The sequence below is a fragment of the Sapajus apella genome, unplaced genomic scaffold (assembly GCF_009761245.1).
Source record: "Sapajus apella isolate SASKATOON/1434 unplaced genomic scaffold, GSC_monkey_1.0 scaffold171, whole genome shotgun sequence".
In the NCBI taxonomy this organism is placed as follows: domain Eukaryota; kingdom Metazoa; phylum Chordata; class Mammalia; order Primates; family Cebidae; genus Sapajus; species Sapajus apella.
The window spans coordinates 1670587-1689380 of NW_022437111.1; the positions used below are offsets into that span (position 1 = coordinate 1670587).

At 34.9% G+C, this 18794-nt stretch overlaps 1 protein-coding gene and 1 long non-coding RNA gene across 7 annotated transcripts in view; one reads left to right on the forward strand and one right to left on the reverse strand.

Moving 5' to 3' along the window:
- Window positions 1-5104: 5104 nt before the first annotated feature.
- EAF2 (ELL associated factor 2) overlaps window positions 5105-18794 on the reverse strand; it is a 37577-nt gene continuing 23887 nt past the window's right edge. For 4 of the 6 annotated variants that reach the window (XR_004265302.1, XR_004265305.1, XR_004265304.1 and 1 more), the window contains 4 exons: window positions 11751-12002; window positions 6051-6163; window positions 5718-5736; window positions 5105-5546 (listed from right to left, as the gene is read on the reverse strand). Coding sequence is in view for 2 of the 6 variants with exons in the window: in XM_032267697.1 (XP_032123588.1) it covers window positions 6117-6163; window positions 11751-12002 (299 nt within the window). In the remaining 4 variants the exon portion in view is untranslated. Of the gene's footprint in view, window positions 5547-5717; window positions 5737-6044; window positions 6164-11750; window positions 12003-18794 lie in introns of those variants that run through there. The other 2 variants (XM_032267697.1, XM_032267698.1) reach the window with 1 other exon arrangement.
- Window positions 17612-18697, forward strand: LOC116542652. The gene is made up of 3 exons (XR_004265308.1): window positions 17612-17698; window positions 18013-18079; window positions 18539-18697. It is a non-coding gene; the product is annotated as an uncharacterized LOC116542652 (long non-coding RNA).

Sequence of the window (18794 nt, forward strand, 5' to 3'; positions counted from 1 at the left end):
TAGCGGAAGCAAATTTTTCACAGAAGCAGAGTAAGCAAAAAGTTAAAAGATAAACTAACACATGAGAAATAAAACAGTTCCAGGTTCGAGGGGTAAAGCTGTCATGAAAGACATAAAATTTATAGATAATGGGGGCTCTGAGTGCTCAAGAGCACCTGCATTCCCACGCTCTGCTGGTACCACTTAACTGAGCCTCTTATCAACAAATGCATTGCTGGAGGTGCCCAGTGTCAGCCTGCCCCAGCTACATACTACAGTTACATACTTAATGGTATTTTAATAACTAAAATGAAGAAGCTAAGATGGAGTCTGTCCCGCTCAAGAAGCTAACATAAAGCTTGAACAGCTTTTAGTCTGAGAAAGAGAGTTAGTTTTAGCTGGCAAAAAAAGCAGGTTATCACAATAGCAAAGTGAATCTTAAAGAAGAATAATGGTGGAGGATTGTACTACCCAATCTAAGGCCTCAATACCAAAGTGCAATACTATTTTAAAGCTTATAGCTTTAAAAAAAGACAATTTACAGAGGGGGAGAAAATATTTGTATTACATACATCTGTCAAAGAATTTGTGTCCAGACTATATAACTGCAGAAATCAATAACAAAAAGATTAATAAGTAAATGAAAAAATACTCAAAAGATTTGAACCCGTAAGCAGTGGCTCATGCCTGTAATTCCAACATTTTGGGAGGTAGAGATGGGCAGATCACCTGAGGTCAGGAGTTCAAGACCAGCCTAGACAACATGGTGAAACCCTGTATCTACTAAAAATACAAAAAATTAGCTGTGTATCATGGTGGGTGCCTGTAATCCCAGCTACTTGAGAGACTGAGGCAAGAGAGTTGCTTGAATCTGGGAGGCGGAGGTTGCAGTAAGCTGAGATTGCACCATTACACTCCAACCTGGGTGAAAAAGCAAGACTCTCTCTCAAAAGAAAAAAAAAAAAGATTTGAATGGATATTTCATAAAAAGAATACCCAAGTAGCCAATAAATCTGTGAACAGGTTATCAACTGTATGGAGGTAAAATAGAGTTCATTTAGTTAGTCCTATATTGATGCATACTCAGGTTCAGTCTTGTCAAAGGAAAATATCTTGGGCCTCTTCAAGCTGGGAATCGCTCAGGGCAAATCTGCCTCCTTTGGAAAGACTTACCAGAAACTCAAAAGAATGCGACCATGTGTCTCTCACCTTCCTATGACCTGGAAACCCCCAGTTGGGGGGCCTTGCTTTGAGTTGTCTCCATTTTTCTGGACAGAACTAATATACTTCTTACATATGTTGATTTATGTCTCATATCTCCCTAAAATGTATAAAACCAAGCTATGCCCCAACCACCTTGGGCACATGTAATCAGAACTTCCTGAAGCTGTGTCACAGACCTTGGTAAAATAAGCTTTCTAAATTAACTGAGACTGTTGGGCCTGTACTCCCAGCACTTTGGAAGGTTGAAGCAGGCAGATCACTTGAGGTCAGGAGTTTGAGACCAGTTTGACCAACATGGTGAAACCCTGTCTCTACTAAAATTACAAAAAATTTACTCAGGTGTGGTGGCAGGTGCCTGTAATCCCACCTATTCAGGAGGCTGAGGCAGGACAATCATTTGAACCTGGGAGGCAGAGATTGGGGTGAGCCAAGGTCCTGCCATTGCACTCCAGCCTGGGCGACAAGAGCAAAATTTCATTTCAAAATAATTAATTAATTAATTAATTAACTGAGACCTGTCTCAAATTTTCAGGTTCACAGTCTTTTTTGATTGTAAGTAATACTGCAATAATAACATTGCACAGAAGTTAAATATATCTGTAGGGTAAATTTCCATAAGTGAGACTGCTGAGCCAAAATACATGTTTTTATAATTTTTGGAACTGCCTATTCATCTTCTTTGCCCATTTTTCTAGAGTTGTTTGTCCCCTTCTTGTAAATTTATAAGATCAATTTAAACATTATTGATATTAATGTTCTGCCATCCTCAAAATTTGCAATATTTTTCCGTTTGATTTTATTTATGGACTTTTAAAATTAAATGTAACTTGAAGTAAAATGAACAAATCTTAAGTGTACAGCTCTGTTAAATTTTATATGTATGTAACTTACACAAGCACTACCCAGATAAGGTTAAAAAAAGTTTCTAGCATCTCAATGCCAAAAGTCCTTTAGAGGTAATACCACTGCCTCCCTTCTGCCTCCCAATCAAACCCTCCTCCCTCAAGGCCACTGTTCTACAAAATGGTACTCTGTGTGGCCAAAGACTGGAAAGATATTGTATCCAAACACTTTGGGCCAATAAGACTTTGTCCTTTGCTAATAGATCTGTATGTGTAAGGGAATACATTCAAAGAACATGTTATTTTCAAGTCTTCCCAAGTTTTATTTTTTACCAGGCCCTTTTGGGTATACTATGCACATGCCTCAGGGTTGGTCAGGAGTGTGTGAATAGCTTGGGCCATCTCTGGTTTCTGCTGCACATGTACCCAGTCTCAGCCTGAAACATGATTCCCCCAACTAGGATTGCAGCTTCAGGGTAGTAGGGCCAATAAGCTCTTGGCCTTCCCTCCCTAGTCAGCATCCCAGGAGTCACTTTTACTTAAAATGTTCTGGGCATGAGTGTCAACAGAACAAATTGAGTGAGTTTCCTTTAGGAGACAGAGAAGGTGCCAGTCCTGAAAATATTAGATAGTTATCAATCTTTTTATACTATATTTTTATTATATTTTTTTCTATTCTTGAGTTCTTTTGATTCATCTCTTGATAAATTAGAAATTACTAAAACAATTATTATAGAAATGATAATTGAATGATAGAATTCCTGAATTTTCATATGTCTAAGAATACCTTCTTACCAAGCTATGGATGACATCTGATGAATATATAATTCATAGGTCACATTAATACGCTTGCACAGATGCAGCTTTATTACCTTTAGAGTTTAGTGTTATAGAATAATTCAGAGTCCTTTGATTTTTGTTCTTTTGTAGGCAACTTATTTTTTCTGCTTGCATGATTACATTACCATCAGTTTCAGGACAGATCAAATTAAAAGCACATATGTTTAGAATCATGTCAGGATCATCAGTTGTTTCTGGCAGAGAACCTTTTATCTGAGAACTTATCTAATTGATTAGCTCCCTACATTTTGGTATCTGAAAACACATCAAATAAGAACATACAAAAACATGGGAGATATGATTTCATTCCTTTCTCTGAGGTACTTATATATACCCTTGTGTGGTATAAAGAATGATATACTAGGTATTCAATCTATTTAAAAGGGTCTTTAAGAATATTTCACTTATGAGGGAGATAATAAGGAGGGGGAATGATGTACTGAATATGTACTGTTTAGCTTGCTGTAATTTTGAAAACATAATGCATGTTATATAGCCAGCTTTATCAGCTCATATCATCATGTACTCATTTCTGGTAGCGTTAACATCAAAAAGAAAAGTCAGCATAACAACTTTCAGTAAAAAGCATTATGATTACTATATTAAATGATAAGCATGTTTCATTGGCCACTTTGAATTATGAGCTTGCTTTAGTTAAGTAATAAATAACATAGTTGTCTTAGCTAAGAATTGATAAATAAAATAGAAATAAAAATAAAGACAGTTTAACTAAAATTAGGCTAGAAAGAGAAAAGGAAAAAACAAGATTAAAATAAAAATGTATAAAATAAAAAAACCCCCAAATTCCAAAGGTAAGAAAGTGAAGTTGAATTTAAAAATGTTTCATAATTGACAAAACTTGGGAGCAACCAAGATGTCCTTCAGTAGTTGGGTTGATAAATAAACTGTAGTACATCCAGACAATAGAATAGTATTCAACCTTTAAAAATATGAGCTATCAAACCATGAAAGACATAATGAAATATGCATGAAACCTAAATGCATATTATTAAGTGAACAAAACTAACCTGAAAAGGCTATATTCTGTATAATTCCAACTACATGACATTCTAGAAAATAAACTATGGAGACAACAAGATTAGTAATTGCTGGGGGGGAAGAGGAAAGGGAGGGATAAATAGGCAGAGCACAGGATTTTTAGGATAGTGATACTATTCTAAATGTTACTAAAATATAGATACACATTATTATACATTTGTCAAAAATCCATAGAATGTACATCAAGACTGAATCCTAATGTAAACAATGGACTTTGTGTAACAATGATCTACCAATGTAGGTTCATCTGTTTTAACAAACATGCCACTCTGGTGTGGGATATTGATAATGGAGAGAGAAGAAATAGGACCTTCTCAACTTTGCTATGAACTTAAAACTGCTGTAAAATATAAAGTTTTATATATATAAAATTATATTTTATAGCAGTTTATATATATAATTACTTTATATTTTATAGATATATAAATAAAAAATATATAAATATATATGATATATATAAATATGTATATAAAGTTATATATACAATATATAAATATAGATACATAAGGTTTTATATATATAAAGAAATGTTCTAACAATGGGGCCTCAAAAGAAAAAAAAGAACCTACTGGTCAGTGGTTTTCTATCATTCCTACATCTATCATTCTGCCAGTTAAAAGATATTTTATTATACATATAAATATTATTTATCCCCTTAACACTTAGTTGCTTATTTCTCTCAAAAGCAAAATAAATTGATGAAAAATATTGCAAGAGATAACAGAACAGTTGTTACATTAAAATAATTATTTAACTTAATCTTTCTCCTGAATTATAGCTTAATTGTATCAAAAATTAAAGTATTTTGAGCCATAATTTAAGGAATATCAGATAGAAAACGCTCAGACAGGAAGCCTGAGATGAAAGCTTTATGACCCTGTCCCCTGTCTCTACTAAAAAAAATAAAAAATAAAAAAAAAGGAAATTAGCTGGGCATGGTGGGGTGCCTAGCCATAGCCACTCTGGAGGCAGGAGGATCACTTGAGACCAAGGAGCTTGAGGCTGCAGTGAGCTATGATCACACCACAGTACTTCAGTTTGAGCAACAGAGTAAGACCCTATCTCAAAAAAAAAAGGCTTGGAGATACAAAATTATAAAATTAAAACCATAAAACCATGGACATTTATTAGAAATCAATAGTTTTGCTATTTGACAACTGGAGACAGCAATTTGGTAAAACAGAACACTAAACTTAGACTCTAAAACACCTGATCTGCCACTTAACTAATACTATGTGGAACAAGTTACCTAACCTGCAAGAGGTTAAAAATATAACATCAGACCAAGCTCAGTGGCTCAAATCTAAAATCCTAGCACTTTGGGAAGCCAAGCCAGGAAGACTGCTTGACCCCAGGACCTTGAGAGCAGCCTGGGCAACACGTCAAGACCCCATCTCTACTCCCCTCCCCCCAAATAATTACCTCGGCATGGTGGTGCATGCCTACAATCTCACCTATGGGAAGCTAAGGTAGGAGTCCCCAGCTGCACTCCAGTCTGGGCGACAAAGCAAGACAATGTCTAATAAACAAATAAATAAATAACACCAACTGAAATTTCTGAATCAAATTTAATTTCTTTTCTCATCAAAAGTTAAGACATATTTCCCGGGCCGGGTGTGGTGGCTCATGCCTGTAATCCGAGCACTTTGGAGGCCAAGGTGGGTGGATCACCTGAGGTTGGGAGTTTAAGACCAGCCTGATCAACATGGTGAAACCCCGTCTTTAAAAAAAAAAAAAAGAAAGAAAAGAAAAGAAAAAGGAAAAAAGACATATTTCCCTCGGTCTTAGGAATTTTTATTCTTTTTTTTTTTTTTTTTTGAGACGGAGTTTCGCTCTTGTTACCCAGGCTGGAGTGCAATGGCGCGATCTCGGCTCACCGCAACCTCCGCCTCCCAGGTTCAGGCAATTCTCCTGCCCCAGCCTCCTGAGTCGCTGGGATTACAGGCACGCACCACCATGCCCAGCTCATTTTTTGTATTTTTAGTAGAGACGGGGTTTCACCATGTTGACCAGGATGGTCTCGATCTCTTGACCTCGTGATCCACCCGCCTCGGCCTCCCAAAGTGCTGGGATTACAGGCTTGAGCCACCCCGCCCGGCCAGGAATTTTTATTCTTAATACGAAATAAATTATACCTGCTGTGTAAATTTTTATTTATAGCTAAACATTTCTTCAGTCATCACTGTCACTTCCTGATTCACTCAGCTGCAAATCATTTCCTAAAATAAAAAGAAATAACAAAACTGTAGTAATTAAATATATAATATTTATGTTTGCATAACAAATTTTACACAAAATATAGCCCCCAAGTGTGATTCTGTTTCGCTAACACTTTGATTATTCTGTAATTCAGTGACACAGTTAGTTACTCAAATAATTGATACTGTGTGTAAAGAAAAAATATACCATCAAACTTCAGCAGTTTTAGTATTTCCTGGCTATCTATTTTAGTGTTTTTTCCATACCCCCATCACTCTTTTTTTACATCACTGATTTAATTAAATCAGGAAATGAGGAAAATGTTTATAAGATCAGACTATATATTTTGAAGAGTGAAAAAAATGTTTTTGTTTTTGTTTTTTTTTACTTAAAATAGAGTCAAAATAATTAAGTAATACATGTCAATAATAACGCATTGGCTGGCTGTGGTAGCTCACGCCTGTTATCCCAGCTCTTTGGGAGGTTGAGGCAGGAGTATCACCTGAGGTCAGGAGTTCAAGACTAGCCTGGCCAACAGAAACCCTGTCTCTATTTAAAAAAAAAAAGAAAAAAGAATAACTCACCATTTATTCCTTTTGTAATTCATCTACGTACTTACAGTCATGGAGCTTACAGTTCAGTGGGGGAGACAGACAGTAAACAAATAAACATATATAACATAATGCCAAGTAGGGGTAAGTGCTATGAAAAAATGAAAATGGATATGGAGATAGTGATGGCAGGTGCTATTTTAGATAGGGTAGTTTTGAAGGCCTTTTTGAGGGGTGACTTTTGATCAAAGATCCAAATATAGGAAAAAAGTAATAAAAAATGCAGAGAGTGGAGGTGAAGTGACCAGGCTAAAAGAACAGAAGTACAAATGCCCCAAGGGAAGAACATACTTGCATTCTCGGACTTGCAAGAAGGCCACGTAGCCGGAATGGCATTAATAAGGAAGATAATGGTAGTAAATGAGATCAGAAAGATATCCAGAAGATCACAGTAAAAACTTTAGATTTGTTTGAAAATGTAATGAGAATTCATGAGAAAATTTTAAGCAGGCAACTAACTTAAAGCTGATTGTAGATCAGTAAATTCCACCAGGGTATGGAAGTAACACAGAAACAAGAGAGCAGTTGTAAGTCTAATCCAGTTTCTCATGTAAGAAATAAGGTTTGCTTTGACTCAAGTAGTCCAGGGGAGGTGATGCTAAGCGGTCAGATATACTTTGAAGATAGAGTTTATAGGACTAATTAAAACATTGAATTTAGGGTACCAGAGAAAGAAGTGAAGAATGGCCCCAAGGTTTCTGTTTTGAACAACTAGATAAATCATTCACTGAGTTATCAGTTACTGAGATGAGTAACACCAGAGGACCATGGTTGTAGAAGAAAATCACAAGTTCAATTTTCATGTGGTAAATCTGAGATACCTAGTAAATACCCAAGTACATATGTACTGGCAGTTGAATATACAAGTCTGGAGCTAAAGCTAGTGACTGGAGCTGGAAATAAAGATTTGAGAGTCACTGATCGTACAGGTTTATCTGAAGCTAAGGGACTGAATGAAAACACTTAGGTAGTAAATTATAATGGTTAAAAAATTCTTGTATTTTTTAACTAATCCACAATAAAAAAAAAGCTGACATGTTTTAGGATACATAATTAACTACAAATTTATCTAATAAAGTCAATAACTATTCAGTGTTTCTATCCTCCTAACATGAGATGGATCTTAACATACTTAAATTACTGATTGAATACACTCAGCAACTATTGTTTAGAGTTTTAGCTTTAATCTTTAAAAAAATTTCCAAATGTACAAACATCCAAAACATACTTGTCATCTTTATAGTCAAAGGGTAATCAAATTTCCTGATATTTCATCTATTTCTTTGCTCACTACTGTTTCTCATATTCCACACTTTCCCTCTGTTTTCACTTTCTGCTGAAGTATATAAATATTATATACATCTATCTATCTATCTATCTATCTATCTATCTATATGTCTGTGAATACATTTGCTAAATTCTATAGACAATAAGCTGTTTTCATGTGCCTGAAAATTATTTTACTCTTGAAAGACACTTTGTTTGGGTATAAAATTATAGCCAGAAATATTTTCCTTCAATACTTTAAAGATATTTCCCCCACTATCTTTTGGCTTAACCATCTAGCTAAGAGTATCTGCTGTCAGCCTATTCTTTTGTAGTTTGTCTTCTTCTCTGTAGTTTTTAAGGTTATTTCATCCTTGATGTTCCGTAGTTTCCCTAGCATGCTTTGAGGACTAGATTTCTTTTTATTTATCCTGCTTATTAGATGAAGTAAAAATTCATGGGTTTCTTAATTTCTGGAAATTTCTCAGAATTAAGTTTTTATACTATCTCCTCCATTCTTTCTTGGACTTCCTATTGTGTAATGTTTAGTATTCTCAGTCTTTTTTATCTAAGCTGGTCTCCCATTTTATTTTTCTGTCTCTCTCATATTGTGTTCTGGGACAGTTCCTCAACATTATCTTCCATTTCACAAATTTATTCTTCAACTGTGTCCAGTCTACAGTTTTTCTCATTTACCAGCTTTTAAAAAAATTCAATGACCAGTCTAATTTATTCTTTTTATAATCGATTAGATTTTGTTTCATTTCTTCCTGGCTTTGTTTTATAATTCTTTTTAAAGCTGTATCGTCATTTATCTCTTTGAGTGTTTTCAGCATACTTATTTAATTGTCTCTGTCTTAACTGCTCTGTAAAAAGATTTTCATTTGGAAAGAATCCCTGCTCTGTTAATTCTGTTGGCTGACTTTCTTAGCATTAGACTTTTTTCTTCTGTTTTGGAATTATGTTTGCTCATTTTGAGTGGAAAATTTCTGTTTTTCTCTATCCTCACATCACTCTGACAGAGTTTTGTAGTTCCTTCCACCTAGTCCTCTAAGCTCCATTACCAGAAACAGGTTTCATGATTATATTTGGAGACTGTTATCCCCTGCAGAAGGGATCCTGCTAGATCCCTTCCAGGAGTCAATGGATAGCAAGGATCTACAGACCCTAAGCCCACAACTTCGAAAACGCAGTAGCCTCAGTCAACATGTAAATGGCCATTTCTTTCAATCTCCTTTTATTATTTGGCTATTTATTCCAATCTCCTTTCATTATTTAGCCCCACCTCTATCAATGCTCTCTCCCTTTCCCCACTACCCCCCAAAGACATACATTCTCTAGCTTCAAATAGAAAGTATAACTCAGTTTCACTGAATCACAACTTTTAAACTATTGAAAGTTCTAATTATATTATTATACCTTTCCCTGAAAGTTCTGATTATTTCCCTAAAAGTTTCCCTAAAAGTTGTGATTATATTATCATACCTTTCCCAGAAAGTTCCAAGATCCTTGCCACTATCACCTTCTTTTGAACTCAGATCCAATGGCTTCAGCTCCACTACACCCACTGTTTTGTGTTTATAGTCTAGTTCTTCTCTATGGAGATGTTTAGCTTACATTTGATCCTCGCCATGTCTGGGTTTTATCTTTTAATACTTTACCAATTGTTCCCATTTGTTTGGCACAGAAGGGATTTTAAAAATGTAAATTCACTGTGCCCTGTTTTACTAGAAAACAATTCTAGATTTTTTTTTATTGCATTTTAGGTTTTGGGGTACATGTGAAGAACATGCAAGATTGTTGTATAGGTAAACACATGGCAGTGTGATTTGCTGCTATTCTAGATTTAAAAAGAAATTATAAAATATAAAATATCTTGAACCTCTCCAAAGTTCTATAAGGCAGTGTGACCTCCACTTTCAATGAAGAAACTGAAGCTACAAGAAAGTTAAGTGTACTTTTATTAGTTATATAAATAATAAGTAATAAGGAAGTCAGGAATGTAATACAGATATGCTGACTCCCAGACATGTGCTCAATTTACTATAGAACTTAGTAATTTCTTGAAAATTTTTCCTAGCTTTTACTCAGATTCTCATATAGTACAACCAAGTTGAGTTTTCTCCATGTTCCCTAGGCCATTCAAACAATCAGATGTTCCAGTATTACCTCCCAAGTCAAGAATAACACTAAATTCAAAATATCTTTGCTGGTCCCTAATTAACCCATAGTTTTATCAATTCTCTGCCTCTCAGTCTTGGCTTCTTCCTTCTTTAGTTCTATTATTAGGCTAGAGCTAGTCAGTCTTTCCTAGCTGCTTACTTTTTCTCACTATTAATGAACATAATGAGATTAATTCTAAATATACAGGAAATTCCATTCTCCCCAGGTAATACCAAACTGCATGCCTTTATTAAAAAGTATTGACTGAGCATCTACTATGTGTCAAGTACCCCATGCTAAGTGTTAGAATTCAGTGATAAGCAAAAACAAACAAGGCCCCTGTTCTCATGGAACATTATACTCTAGAGAAAGAGAACAAATCACACAATTTAATGTAAATTTATAATTGTCACAATTGATATAAAGTAGATATATATGATATTCTAAAGGTCTATGAAAAAGAGGATAGGACTTTGTTGGAAAGGTTAAGAAGACTTCCTTGAGAAAGTAACTTTGAACTATAATCTAAGGAGAAAAAATTAACTACATGAAAAGAACAAAGTGTTTCTGGCTGAATAGACAGGATGTATAAGGGTCCTGATGTGAGTCAAAGTATTTGAGTATAGTGGCAAAAAGAAAGCACATGTTGCTAGAAAAGAAAAATCAAGACCATTATGTTAAGGTGTTTTGCCTCTATATTAAAAGAAATTACAAGCCATTGAAAAGGTTAAAGCAGAAGAGATGACAAATTGCATTTGAATTGTGAAGAAAATCAGTATGGCTACAATGTACACAATGGATCAAAAATGGGCTTGACTAGATAAAGGGGTGAACCAGTTAGGTCACTGTAGTAGATAAGGCCAGAAGTAATAGGTTGAACTACTGTGATAGTGGTGGAGATGGAGAGAAGCAGATGACTTTGAGAAATATGTAGGAGGTAAAACCAATAGGACTTGACAAAGGAGTGGCTACACTGTAAAGAGGAAGAAACTCACCCATTGAAAACAATTAGACTTCTGATTTGCAGAATTAAATGTATTCTACCTTCACTAAGAGGTAACAGAGGCAGCCAAAGATTGATTATGAGTTGGTTTTGGACAAAGTAAATTTGAAGGAGATGAGATGATGGGAGATGATGTTAAACATGTGTCTAAAGCCTAGAGGTTTGAATCAGAGATATAAATTTGCAAGTTATCTACACATAAGTACTGACTGCAATAAAAACATGGAGGAGATTATCTAAGGAAAAAGTGTAGAACAAAGAGAAAAAAAGAACTCAAAAGAAAGCCTTGCGAAATTCCAACTTTAATGACTGAGCAGAAGATTATAAACTTGCCAAGGAATGAGAGAAAATGAGAGAAAAATATCTAGAGAGGTGGGAGAAAAACCAAGAAGGCGTCATGTCACAGAGTCAAAAGAAAACCATAATTCAATAAAAAGGTAATTGTTAACAATATCAAATGCATAAAATAGGAATCTTTTTCTTTATCCAAATTTTAGGTCACAGTCAATACGGCTCCACTATAAATTCTTACTTTTCCAATTGTCTGTGTTTATATATACTTACTCAAAGTATTCATCAGAAGGCCACTGTTGTCTCGAAATCTATTATGACTGTCATCTATATCAGGAATCCTGTAATGTGTCATGGTAGGATGTCCTGAGACACAATTCCCTGTATCAGAAGTAGAGGATTTGCATTCTTCATCTTCTGAGTCACTAGAACTATCCTCACTACTTGAAGATGGTGAACTTTTGGAATCTGATGAGCTATCACAACTACTCATCTGGTCCATTAGACTAGCTTCTGCCTTCAGTTCTGAAAATAAGACAGAAATGAATAGATAGGTTAAATAAAAAATGTTAATAAATATAATAAAAATTGAATGTATTAGTTTTTAAGAAACTGTTGATGAATAACTAAAATCAAACCTACATTTATAGTACTTAAAAAGCATTTTATTAGAAAAACAAAACTCTTCTACCATCAAGCCTTACTTCTATGATTGGATTACAGAAACTAAAAGAGATAGACAAGATCTAAAACTAAACTCCACATTTATTTAAACCATTGTACTTAAATATACAGGTAACTCAAATACAAAGTAAATATTGTGAAAAACTATAAAAATTAAAATCTATTTTGGTAGAAACTGTCTTTAATTATTTTTTATTCCTTTAAATACATGTAATGTAATGTGATAATGTAACAGATGAACTTCATTCTTTTTTCTTGGTTTTCCTAGAGAACATTTTGATGAAGCATCTATAAGTTTCTCCCCTGCTCCCTTAATGAGGATTTAAAATATTCTAAGTAGTTTTGAAAAGCCAGTTCTCATCACAACTTTGGCTATAAATATTTCTATAGATAAAAGAATAATAATGATGTATTCTTTTGCTTGGTGTTTTTCAAGTTATTTTTAAGACACACAAAAAACTATAGTTGGGAAGGTCTTCAGCTACCATTTAGAACAACTTCATAATTTTATAAATGAGGGAATGAAGGTCCAGAAAGCCAAAAGTTGTCGGTTATTTGTGGGTGGAACCAAGTCTACTAACTTTCAAGTCAATATTTTCCTTTATGATACAAATGTCAAATAGTTGAACAAAATTTTTAAACCAAAAATTCTAGGTGAATAATACACTCAGTTAATACACTGCCATTTGATATCATCTTAGTATACTGCTACATTAAGTTAACTGATAATTTTTAGCCCTATTCTCCCTATTATAGACACACTGGCTTTCTTTCTATTATTTGACCACATTAAATTCATTTCCATCCTATGTTCTTTGTACTAGCTATTTCCTCTGCCTGGTATATTCTTCACCCAGATCTTTGGTTTACTTGTTTAATACATAATTTCCATAAAGTAAAATGTATAGCTAAATTTTAGCATATATAAAACTTGTATAACTACCACTGAGATCAAGATATAGACTATTTCCATCCCCATGAATATTCTCCTATGCTCTTTTCTAGTCACTACTCACCATTTTGACTTCTATTACCAAAGATTTTTATCTATTCTTGAATTTCACATAAATAGATTAACTCAGCATGTACTTTTTGGTCTGCCTTCTTTCAACATAATGTTTTTTATATTTATTCATGTTACTGAATTAATCTGCAGCCTATTCTTCTCTGCTGCTATGATATTATATTGTATAGATATACCACAAGTTAGGCACCTATTTTCTATTTATGGATATTTGGGTTGTTTTCAGTTTTGGATATTATGAAGAAAGTTGTTATGAAAATTCCTCTACAGGTCTTTTTGAACTTATATACACATTTCTCTTAGGTAGAAAGTTAGGAGAGAAATTTTCGAGTCATAACAGGCATAGGTTTAATTTCATTAAAAACTCCCAGTTTTCAAACTGGTTTCACATTCCAACCAGCAATGTTTGAGTCACAGGTGCTTCATATCTTCCCTTACTATGGCGCACACACACACACTTGGTATAGTGAGTCTGATGGGTGTACAATGGTATCTTCCTGTAGTTTTAATTTCTCTGACGATATGAAGCAGTGTTTTTCTCATATGCTTACTGGCCATTTGAATATCACCTTTTATGTAAAGCCTGTTCAAGTCTTTTGTCCATTTTTATATTTGATTGTCTTTTTCTTATTTATTTGAAAGAATTCTTTATAGCTAATTCTTCTGGCTATGAGCCCTTTGTTAGACATACGCATTTGTGAATATTTCTTCCCCCAAGTCTGTAGCTAGGCTTTTCATTTCACTATGGTGTCTCGAGGAGATTCCAGATCTCTGAAAGTCTGGCTCCTTCTTGAGTCAGTTTAAATGTAACCTTTTCAAAAAGTTCCTTCCTCCATTCTGCAACCCCCATTGCCTTGTTTAATTATCTTCAAGACTCTTATTTCTGAAATTCATTTGGATATTTATTTGTTTACTGCTTGTGTCTTCCCCACCCTCCCTCTCACCCTCATCCATACTCCCAAATATAATGTGAGAATAAGAATGTTGTCTTGTTCATGTTGTATAATTATTTTTATACAATGTTGGATTCAATATCCCAATATTTAACTGACAATTTTTGAGTTTAAGTTCATAAAAGATACTAGTTCAGGCCAGGCACAGTGGCTCACGCCTGTAATCCCAGCACTTTGGGAGGCCAAGGCGGGCGGATCGCTTGAGGTCAGGAGTTCCAGACCAACCTGACTAACATGGTGAAACACTCTCTCTACTAAAAATATAAAAATTAGCCGGGCATGGTGGCACGCGCCTGTAGTCCCAATGGGAGGCTGAGGCAGGAGAATCACTTGAACCCAGGAGGTGAAGGTTGCAGTGAATGGAGATCTGCCATTGCATTCCAGCCTGGGCGACAAAGCAAGACTCCATCTCAAAAAAAAAAAAAAAAAAAAAAGATACTAGTTCATAGTTTTCCTTTTCTTGTACTGTCTTTATCTGGTTTGGGTATTGGGGGTAATATTGGCCTCATAAATAGCTTAGAAATAGTCCTTCCATTTCCATTTTCCAGAAGAGATTACTTAATGTCAGTGTTAATTCTCTTTAAATGTTTGGTAGACTTCTAGAGGTCTGGTTATTTCTTTCTGGGGTGCTTTTAAATTACTAATTTAATTTACTTAATGTTGATAGAACTATTCAGATTGCTTACATCACCTTGGTTCAGTTCTGGCAGTTTTTAGCTTTTGAGAAACAAGTCCATTTCCTCTAAATTCTCAAATTTATGAGCAAAAAGTTATAACATTTCTTTTCTTTTTAGATAGGGTCTTGCTCTGTCACCCAGGCTGGAGGGCAGTGACACAATCATGGCTCACTGCAACCTCCTTCTCCTGGGTTCAAGCGATTCTCCTGTTTCAGCCTCTTGAGTAGCTGGGACTACTCAGGTGCACACCACCACACCTGACTAATCTAAAAAAATTTTTTTCTTTTTTATGTAGACAGAGTCTCACTGTGTTGCCTAGGCTTGTCTCAAATTCCTGGGCTCAAACAATCCTCTTGCTTTGGCCTCCCAAAGTGTTGGGGTTACAGGAGTGAACCACCACACCCAGCTTACCATTTCTTTATAATATATTTATTGGCTACTGGATCTGTAGTAAATTAATTACTTTCCTGATTATAGATAAAACTTGTACTTTACATTCCGGATATTAGTAATTTGTGCCTTCTGTCTTTTCATTTTTATCAATCTTACTAGAAGTTTATCAACAGTTTTTTCTGATGGCTGCCTTTTTGTTTCATTAATTTTCTCTATTGTTTTCAATTTAATTGATGCCACTTCTTATTTTCATTATTTGTCTCTTTTTGCTTGCTTTGGGTTTAATCTACTTTTCTTTTTCCAGTTTCCTAAAATTAATTGATATGGTAACTTTCCTCGCTTCTCGGATAAGCATTTAGTAAGATAAATTTCCCTCTCAGAACTTCTTTAGTTACATTCCACATATTTTGGCATGTTGTGTTTACTTAATACATTTAGTTGCATGTATTTTAATTTCCTTTGATGATTCTTCTTTAACCCATGGATCCTTTAGAAATGCGTTGTTTAATTTTCAAGTGTTTAGAGATTTTTCCCGTTGTCTGTTACTGATTTTTAGTTTGAATTCATTATGGTCAGATAAATAGTCTATATGACTTCAGTTTCTATAAATTTATTAAGATTTGTTTTATGGCTCAGGATATGGTCTTAGTAAATATTCCATGGGCACTTGAAACAAAATAGGTATTCTGCTGTTATGTGGCAAGTTATATATCTGTCAATTACATCCTGATGGTTGATTATGTTGTTCAGATTTCCTATAACTTTGTTGATTTTCTGTCTAATAGTTCTATTAGTTGCCGAGAGCAGAGTGTTGAAATATCCAGGCATAACTGTGGATTTGCAAATTTCTCTTTTCAGTTTTATCAGTTTTCACTTCATGTTTTTCTCAGTTCAGTTGATAGATATATACATATTTATGTCTTCCTGGTAAATTAGTCCTTTAATCATTATTATTATTAGAGACTGAGTCTCATTCTGTTGCCAGGCTGGACTGCAGTGGCGCAATCTCAGCTCACTGCGACCTCTGCCTCCTGGGTTCAAGCAATTTTCCTGCTTCAACCTCCTGAGTAGCTAGGTCTACAGGGACACACCACACACCCAGCTAATTTTTGTATTTTTAGTAAAGATGGGGTTTCATCATGTTGGGCAGGATGGTCTCCATCTCTTAACCTCGTGATCCGCCTGCCTTGGCTTCCCAAAGTGCTGGGATTACAGGCGTGAGCCACTACGCCTGGCCCCTTTAATCATTATTAATGTACCTCTTTGTAGTAATTTATTTTGTGATTTTTCCGAACTCCCATGGAGATCGGAGCAAAAATATAAGTTTTACTCTCTGCCACCCATGCTGGAGTGCAGTGGCATGATCTCAGCTCACTGCAACCTCTGCCTCGCAGGATCAAGAGATTCTCCTGCCTCAGCCTCCTGAGTAGCTGGGATTATAGGTGCGCCCCACCACACCTGGCTAATATTTGTATTTTTAGTAGAGACGGGGTTTCACCATGTTGTCCAGGCTGGTCACAAACTCCTGACCTCAGGTGATCTGCCTGTCTTGGCCTCCCAAAGTGCTGGGATTACATGTGTGAGATACTGTGTCTGGCCCATTTTGCTTTTAAGTCAACTTTATCTGGTATGAATACAGCCACATGTGCTTTTTAAAATTAATGTTTACATGGTATATATTTTCTATACTTTTACTTTCAAGCTACATATTTCATTAGTGTCTTATAAACAGCATATAGTTGAGTGTGCTTTTTATACAGTCTGCTAACATTTGCCTTTTAACTGGCTTAGACAACATATATTTAAAGTAATTATTGATATATGTTCGGGCTTAAGTGTGTCAATTTGTTATTTGTTTTCTGTTTGCTTCCTCTGTATTTCATTTCTCTGTTTCTCTCATCTTGCCTTTCTGTGGGTTACTTGAACCATTTTAGAATGCTATCTCAATTAACTTACAGAGTTTTAAAATGTGTCATTTTGTATATTTTTCTTAGTGGTTGCTTTGGGTTTTTCAATATATATGCCTGACTTGTCAATGCATTACCATTTCAAGTAAACCTCATATCCATGTAGGTCCACTTTGAAATATTATTTTGAGTATCAGAAGGTATTATCATTTTTGTTTCAGTTATCACATATGATTTAGAAAAGTCATGAGGAAAATCATAATCAATTATACTTATTGATAAATTTGCTCTTTCTGTTGTTGTTTCTGTCTTCCTGATACTCTCAATTAACGTTTCTCTTCTGTCTGAATGACCTTATACATCCAATAATTAAGGATAGTTTCCTAGGAACAAATTCTTTCAGTTTTCCTTTCTGAAGCAGACTATTTGCCCCTCATTACTGAAGAATCATTTTGGTAGATACAGAATTCATGCTTAACATTTTTATTTCTTTTAGCACTTGAAAAATATTATGCCACTTTCTTCTGGGCTCCATGGCTTCAGATGAGAAATCTGATGTTAACTGAATGGTATTCTTTCATAGGTAATATGTCATTTCTTTCTTGATTTCAACACTTTTCTCTTTGCCTTTAGTTTTCAGGTGTTTCATTATGATGTACCTTGGTATCAGTTTCTCGGGGTTTATCCTATTTGGGGTTTGTTCAGGTTTTCACATCTGTGGGTTTATGTCTTTCATAAAACTTGGGAAGTTTTTGTGCATATTTCTTTAAATGCTCTTTTAAACCTGCTCTCCCTCTTCTTTGAGACTCCAATGACACAAATATTGGAAATTTTGTCATTTTTCTACAGATTCTTGGGGATATGCGCATCTTGTTTCAGTCTATTTTCTATTTTCAGGTTGAGGGGATAATATACATCCTCAAGTAAACTGATTCTATCCACTCCCTAGCAATGAGCCTATCCAGTGAGTACTTTTGTTGTTATTCTATTTATCAGTTCTATAATTTCCATTTGATTCATAATTAAAAATTCTATTTCTCTAATGTGATTTTCTATGTTTTTTTAAATTAATTTAAAGGGAATTTATAACTGAACCATATTCATGATAGTAATTTAAAGATCACTGTCAGATAATTCTAACATTTGATTCATCTTGGTGTTGGTATCAGTTGATTATCTTTTCTCATTCATGTGATTCTCCTGAATCACAAATTATGGTACGACAGGTCATTTTCTTTTGTTTCTTTTTTTTTTTTTTTTTTTTTTTTAGGTTGGGTCTTTTTCTTTTTCCCAGGCTGGAGTCATGATCTCGGCTCACTGCAACCTCCACCTCCTGGATTCAAGCGATTTTCCTGCTTCAGCCTCCCGAGTAGCTGGAATTACAGGCACTCACCACCACACTCAGCTAATTTTTGTATTTTAGAGAGATGGGCTTTCACCATGTTGGCCAGGTTGGTCTCAAACTCCTACCTCAATTGATCTGCTCACCTTGGCCTCCCAAAGTGCTGGGATTACAGATGTAAGCCACCGAACCTGGCCACGACAGGCAATTTTCTATTGTATCTTGGATATCTTGGTTTTTATGCTATGGGAGATCTATATCTTACTCAAATTTTTAATTTTAGTAGGCAATCACTCTGTTTAGATTTAGCATGCATATTCTTGCCTAAAGTTGTAGG